The 6,819-nt window shown below is 59.4% G+C and overlaps 1 protein-coding gene across 1 annotated transcript; it reads left to right on the forward strand.

Moving 5' to 3' along the window:
* The first annotated feature begins 2,595 nt into the window (after positions 1-2,595).
* Positions 2,596-6,771, forward strand: GOT1 (glutamic-oxaloacetic transaminase 1). Its single transcript, XM_030486095.1, has 9 exons — positions 2,596-2,809; positions 3,060-3,241; positions 3,786-3,909; positions 4,100-4,212; positions 4,410-4,514; positions 5,077-5,227; positions 5,362-5,527; positions 5,656-5,798; positions 6,084-6,771. The coding sequence occupies exons 1-9, from the start codon at positions 2,695-2,697 to the stop codon at positions 6,221-6,223; spliced, it is 1,239 nt and encodes a 412-aa protein (XP_030341955.1). The 5' UTR covers positions 2,596-2,694; the 3' UTR covers positions 6,224-6,771.
* The last annotated feature ends 48 nt before the right edge of the window (positions 6,772-6,819 follow it).

Below are 6,819 nucleotides of genomic sequence, written 5' to 3' on the forward strand. Positions count from 1 at the left end.
TTGTGTAGGCTGTGGAGATGAAAGCTTAGGGCCAGAGGGATCTTGCTAACACACAGCCACCCAGCTCGGGGGCCCGGTGGCCTGCTGCTTCGTGCCTGTCTGTCTCGTTCCTGCAACTGTTCCCAGCAGAGCCCCACTGCGCCGCCAAGGGCAGGGGACACCAGCCGGGCTGGGGGCAGCCAGGCACACCAGCAAGTAACTCCTGCTGGGTCAGCGGACGCAGCCTCATAGGCACAAGCAGTGGCATAGACGGTCTGCACCGAACCGGCAGTGCTGAGCTTGTGCTGCCCAGGAGCCCATGAGGAAGGTGGTGCTGATTCAGGGAAACTGCATTTTATCCTGCAACCGGCACTGCTCAGCCTGCTCCGGCAGTCCCAAGCAGCAGCTTGGTGCAGCCAGCTTGGCAGGCAGCACCCCTGCGCCTTTGTGACTTCCCCGTTCTGCACTGGGAAAAGTGCACTGGGAAAAGTGCACTGGGAAAAGGCTTGGCCATGTCCCCAAGAATCCCAGTGCTCTTTGGAGAGTGGTAGGATTAGAAATCAGTAAGTGCAGTGAGAGCCTGCCAGTCTGGGGACTCCCCAGCACTTCTGTCTGCTCCAGAAATAGGGTGGTCTAAGCAGCGCTGGTTGGATTTTCCCATTGCAGGATCCCACTAGTGCAGCGCTTTACTTCTTCTGAGCAGAAAATGTGACTCACCCTGTGGTGGGCTACCCCCATTTACTTCTGATGCCCATGGTCTCATCAGCTGCTTTCGTGCTCAGCCCTGCAGCATCTCTCATTCAGCATTATCCACAGACTTCAAGAAACGCAAGCACTCTTCATACAGTTGGGGTTAGAGTGAAGGTTAGGGCTAGAGTTAAGGGTAGGGTTCAGAGATGCCCTCACAGCACCTTGACAAGGTAAGGTGTTTGCAGGGGTTCACAGCTATTGTGGAGTGCAGACCTGAACCCTTTCTGGCTTTCCACGCAGCCTTTTGTCAAGGTCCAATAGAGATTTATCTCAACTGGGCTAAAAAAACCACCAGGGTTTTGGTCTAGCACTGCTGTCTTGCTCCTCTGCCTTTCCCATTACACTGTTTTCTCGGAAGGCAGAAGCATTGGCATGCTGCTGTGCCGCCGGGCAGCTCTGCCTCTTCCCTGCTCTCATGCTAAGCAGAAAGTGCACTGGGCAGTTCTTCCAGGTGCTGCCCGGAGCTGGGGAAGGGAGGGCTGTGCCCCCGGGCTCCCTTTCAGGCAGCCGGGCTGTGGAGCCACCTTCGGCTGGGAGGGGGGCGAGGAGCCAAACTGGTTCTCAGAGGGATCTTGGCTGGGTTAACAAAGGGAGTGTATGATACAAGTTGTCTGCAAAAGCTTTTGGGGACAGCATGGCCTTTCCCATCCTGTATCCCCGTGGTTATGTCACGAGGGGCAGAGGGGGGGCTGTCGCGCTGCTGGGGCTGTTATCCGCCGCGACCTTCTCGTTTCCCTCGAAGCCTTTCCCAGATGCTGCAGGATCGCGGGCGGATTCCCACAAACTTCAAAAGCCGCTCGAGGCAGGCGGCGGTTCCTAACGGAGCCGGTCACGCAGCGACCCCCTTTCCTCGGGACACGTGGGGGCACCCGCGGGTGGGATGCTCGGGCAGCCCCGGGCCACCTCCCGCCTGCCCCGTCCGGTCCGGGCCCGCTCCCCACGGGGGCAGCACGGGGCGGGCCGGCGGCGGCAGTGCGGTGCGCGGGCCGGCTCTGCCCTCTGCCGGCACTGCCCGGCACAGCCGCTGCTCCCGGGCTAGCGGGTGACCCCGAACGCTGCCCGCGGGCCAGCGCAGGGACTGACCCGCCGGTGGCTCCTGCTGGGAGCAGAGGCGCACCCCGGGGACCCCGGGGCTGGGAGGGTCTCAGGTCCTCAGGTGGCTGGGAGCTGGGATCGTGCCGTAAAACCCAGGGCAGCCGCACTGGCGGATACCCGTGACCGCCTTGGGGACCACCCCGCACTCGGGCACGTCCCTCCTGGCACCTTCGTGCACCTCCAAGCCCTGCACCGCGGCACCACCCTGCACCCCCGGGCACGGCCCTCCCGGGGCTGTCGTGCACCGCAGGGCTGACGTGCACTCACACGTGTGCTGCACCCCCACGTCCCCTGTGGTGCCCGTGACGGGCCCGCCGAGCACCGCACCCCCGAGCAGCGGACCCCCGAGCACTGCCGCAGAGCAGCGCTGCCTCGGGCACGGCATCCCCAGCGGCACGCCGTACCACGGGCATCGTACCCCGGGCCCCCGCACCCCACCGCTGCAGCTCCGGGACCCACACACACAGAGCGGATGCTGCACCCCCGCTGCACGCTACGGCGCGTCCGCGGGCACCCCGCGGGCAGGGACCCGGCCGCGGCCGCACGCCGGGCGCACCCCGCGCTCCCGGGGCGCAGCGGAGGGGCTGGAGCGGAGGCTGAAGCCAATACGCAGCGCCTGCGTCCCCGCGCCGCGCGACGTCACCGGACGCTGCCACCGCCGCCGTCCGGCGTCCCCGCCTCGATTGGCTGCCCGCGCTCCGCCCGAGGGGCTGCGGGGCCGCCACTGGCTGGCGGTTGCGGGCGGGGCCGCCGGCGGCTCGCTGATTGGCTGCGGCGTGCGGCGGCTCAGCCGGTGAAGGTGAGCGTCTCCTCCAGGCGCCGCGCGCCGCCCGTAACGAGCCGGAGCGGAGCAGAGGGGGCCGCGCCGCCATGGCCGCCTCCATCTTCACCGCCGTCCCCCGCGCCCCGCCAGTCGCCGTTTTCAAGCTCACGGCGGACTTCCGGGAGGACGAGGACTCGCGAAAGGTCAACCTGGGCGTTGGCGGTGAGTCCGCGGCCTCCCCAGGCCCGGCGGGGCCCCTTCCCGGCCGTTGCCCTTGCCGCGGTCCCAGCACCTGCTGAAGCGGCCGCTGCGGGCTCCGGCTCCGAAAGGTCACCGGCTGGCGGCGAGCGCCCGTTCGGGGGCGGGGCGGGCAGCGGGTCACGGCGGGCGTCAAGGTCGTGGCGGCGGCCCCTGCCCGCCGGCCGCGGGTGTCGGTGCGCCGGGCTCAGCACGGCTCTCCCTCTCCCGGCAGCCTACCGCACGGACGAGGGGCAGCCATGGGTCCTGCCGGTGGTGAAGAAGGTGGAGCAGATGATCGCCAACGACAACAGCCTGAACCACGAGTACCTGCCCATCCTGGGCCTGCCCGAGTTCCGGGCCAATGCCTCCCGCATCGCCCTGGGTGACGACAGCCCTGCCATCAAGGAGAACCGGGTAGGTGGTGGGTAGCGGGTGAGACTGATCCTTCATCAGGGAGACACCAGGATCCTTGGGTTGTCTTTACAGCAGACTGAGCCCAAATGTGCAGAGTAAAGGCATTTTGGCAGGATTTGGGGATTTCTCTGATGTGGTCTTTACTGGTTGTAGGTTACCTGATGAACCCGTGTACTTGAAGCTGTTTGTATTTTTTGGGAAAGACTGAACGTGAGCTGAGACTAGAATTTGTTTTTTTTCCTTCATCTTTTAACAGCTGCCCCATGGGAAACTGAAGTTGGACAACAGACGACCTTTCCTGAAATAAGCTACTAGCTGGAATCTACTCTGTGCCAAATAGTAACGGGAATAACTGAAGTCTATTTATAACTGTAGAAAGTGTCAGGATGGACCTGTGCATTGGAGGAGGCTGAAGAACGCTGGAAGAGGATGGTGTCCTGGCCGGGGTGACCCCCGGGAGCACGTCTGGCATCCTGTGTTGCTCTCTCTGTTCTCTGCGCGCTGACAGCGAGGTTGATCCTGCTGGCACCTCTCTCTGTTGCAGATTGGAGGCGTTCAGTCCTTGGGCGGGACGGGCGCTCTGCGTATCGGCGCGGAGTTTCTGAGGCGGTGGTACAATGGAAACAACAACACGGCGACCCCAGTCTACATCTCCACTCCGTCCTGGGGTGAGTGCTGTTGGCAGTGCTGCTGCCTCCTTGCAGGGAGCTATGTGGGTTAATGGGTGAGGGAGCATGGCTGAGCACCTTGCAGGCAGTGAGAGAGGTCCGCTTGTGGGTAAAGGGAGATGCTTGGGCTGGAGAAGGTGGTTTGCTGGAGGTGGAGCCTGCTTTTCTGAGAAGTGATTTATTCCCTTAGAGAACCACAACTCTGTGTTTGTGGATGCTGGCTTTAAAGACATTAGAACCTACCACTACTGGGATGCTGCCAAGAGGGGTCTGGATCTCCAGGGACTGCTGGATGACATGGAGGTGGGTAAAACTGGTGTAGGATGGGCTGAGCTTGGTACCGTGCTGTCAGGAGCTGGCTGGGCTCTTGCATACTGTGCCTGGAAGTGGATCTCTGCAGAGACTGCCAGTGCCCAGAGCAGCTCAGAGCATCTCCCTCTGCTGTGGGTGCCCAGTTGCATCTGTGTGTGTGACCAAGACCTACTTCACTCTCTCCTCAGAAAGCCCCAGAGTTCTCCATTTTCATTCTCCATGCCTGTGCGCACAATCCAACAGGCACAGACCCTACTCCTGACCAGTGGAAGCAGATTGCTGCTGTTATGAAGGTATGGGCTGCTGCTGGGGCTAACAGAGTGCTGAGGGTACAGATAGCTCTTGAGCCAGCCGGGCCACTTGCACCCAAAATGAGCTCCAGGGAACGGCATGAGCTGTGGCAGGAGCTGGAAGAGTCCTGCAGGGCAGGTGTTGAAGGGAGAGGCTGACAGGATGCTGGCTGTCTGGGTTCAAAGGATAGAAGCATCCCAGTTCTGCTTATGCCTCCAAGTTCTTGCTTTAAACTCTGCGGCATGGGCTGCAGTGAGGGTTCTCATGCTGGAAAGATTATCCATAGGCACCTGCTTTTCACAGGTGCTGGATAGTAGGAAATAAGGTGGTGTATCTTTTGTGCCTGTGTCCTCAAATGCAGCTTTTTCCTGCATTTGGTCTTTTAGTCTTCCTATTCTTTAGCCCCAGTAGAAAGAACATATCACGGTCTGGTGTTGCTGGACCGTTTTTCCTTTGTATTCTCCCAGAAGCTCAATGGTAATTTTTCCCTCCTATGGGGACAGTAGGAGGTAACTTAAAGGTTGTGGGGAAGGGGTTTCCCTCTAACACTGTTCCTCCTTGCAGCGCCGGTTCCTGTTTCCGTTCTTCGACTCGGCGTACCAAGGGTTTGCTTCTGGCAGCCTGGACAAGGATGCCTGGGCTGTGCGATACTTTGTCTCCGAGGGCTTTGAGCTCTTCTGTGCACAGTCGTTTTCCAAGAACTTTGGGCTCTACAGTGAGTGTCTGGCAGTAAGCTGGCCCAGTAGCATCATACCCAGACAGATGGGGCTGGCATGCTGGAGGGGAGGGGAGAGCTCTGTTTTGTCATGATGTGTGGGACCAGTGGTTCACATCTCATCTTGTCCACAGATGAACGTGTGGGGAACCTGACTGTGGTGGGGAAGGACACAGACAATGTGCAGCGCGTGCTTTCCCAGATGGAGAAGATTGTGCGCACCACTTGGTCCAACCCTCCCTCCCAGGGAGCACGCATTGTGGCAACTACGCTCTCTTCCCCGCAGCTCTTTGCCGAGTGGTACGTGTTGCCAGGGACGGTGGGAGAGGGAAAGCGGGGGAAGCTGTCTCCCTGAGTGCCAGGCTTGGCCAGATGGCCCCAGACTGGACAGGTGCCTGTCCTCACTCTCTGCTTCCTGCCTGCTGCAGGAAGAACAATGTGAAGACGATGGCAGATCGTGTCTTGCTGATGCGGTCAGAGCTCCGGTCTCGACTGGAGGCGCTTGGGACCCCAGGCACCTGGAACCACATCACAGAGCAGATCGGCATGTTTAGCTTCACAGGGTTGAACCGTAAGTACCAAGCGGCCTCATGAAGGGAGGCTTGGGTGAGGAGAGTTTTGCTGGGGGTGAATTGGGCCGAAGCAGTCCAGGCAGGAATCTCTCAGGGACCGCACTGGAGTCTCGGCATCGCTGCCTCTGTGGGTAGGCAGGGGTGAAGCATCAGGCAGCATTTTGGTGGCCAGTGCTCAAAGTTTTCTGCTTCTTATGAAAGATTCAGGCAGCCCTGACTGTTTCTTTGGGCTTTTTTGAGCTGTGGGGTCGCTGCTCTGACCTGATGTCCAATTGTTTCCCCAGCTAAGCAGGTGGAGTACATGATCAAGGAAAAACACATCTACCTGATGGCTAGCGGGCGCATCAACATGTGTGGCCTGACTACTAAGAACCTGGACTACGTGGCCAAGTCCATCCATGAAGCTGTCACAAAAATCCAATGAAGCGCATGAACAAACAAACTTACATGAAGTCACCAAAGCTGTAGTGCGTAGTCCATGTCTTGTGCTGCTCATGGCTTGCCTTGACCCACACCTCTTGAGGTTTAATAAAGATGGGAGGGGCAGTTCAATCAGGGATAATCATCTTTTGATCTTTTTGAAGTGCCCCTTGCAATATGGTAAGCCAGTGTCCCCGGGAGGGTGGGGGCAGCATGAGCTGCCTTGGCTCTTGTTTGACTGACAGGAGCCTGGTCTTCAGGCACTTCAAGCTGCATCTTAAGCACATCTAAATCAACTCTGCGTAACTGATCAGTTTTATCTAGGTGAAGTCTCTGGTGCCAGTGCAATGTGCTGTGGGGTAACAGCCCAGTCGGCTGGGATCTCATATGGTTTGTGAACTAATGTCACTCTGTAGTATTTTGGGGAGGGGTGAAGCTGTTGCTGTCCCCCTCTCCTGGAGCTCTGAGCCTTATGCGAGCAAACATTCGTAATTGTGATTATTGCTTCTTCATGTTGCTGACAGAAAATTAAACTTCCACCTCTGAACACTACCCCTACCTTGTGTAACGTGCCTTCAGGCTGCTCTAACCTCTTCCCAG

This window comes from Strigops habroptila, chromosome 5 (assembly GCF_004027225.2).
Source record: "Strigops habroptila isolate Jane chromosome 5, bStrHab1.2.pri, whole genome shotgun sequence".
Taxonomy (NCBI): Eukaryota; Metazoa; Chordata; class Aves; order Psittaciformes; family Psittacidae; genus Strigops; species Strigops habroptila.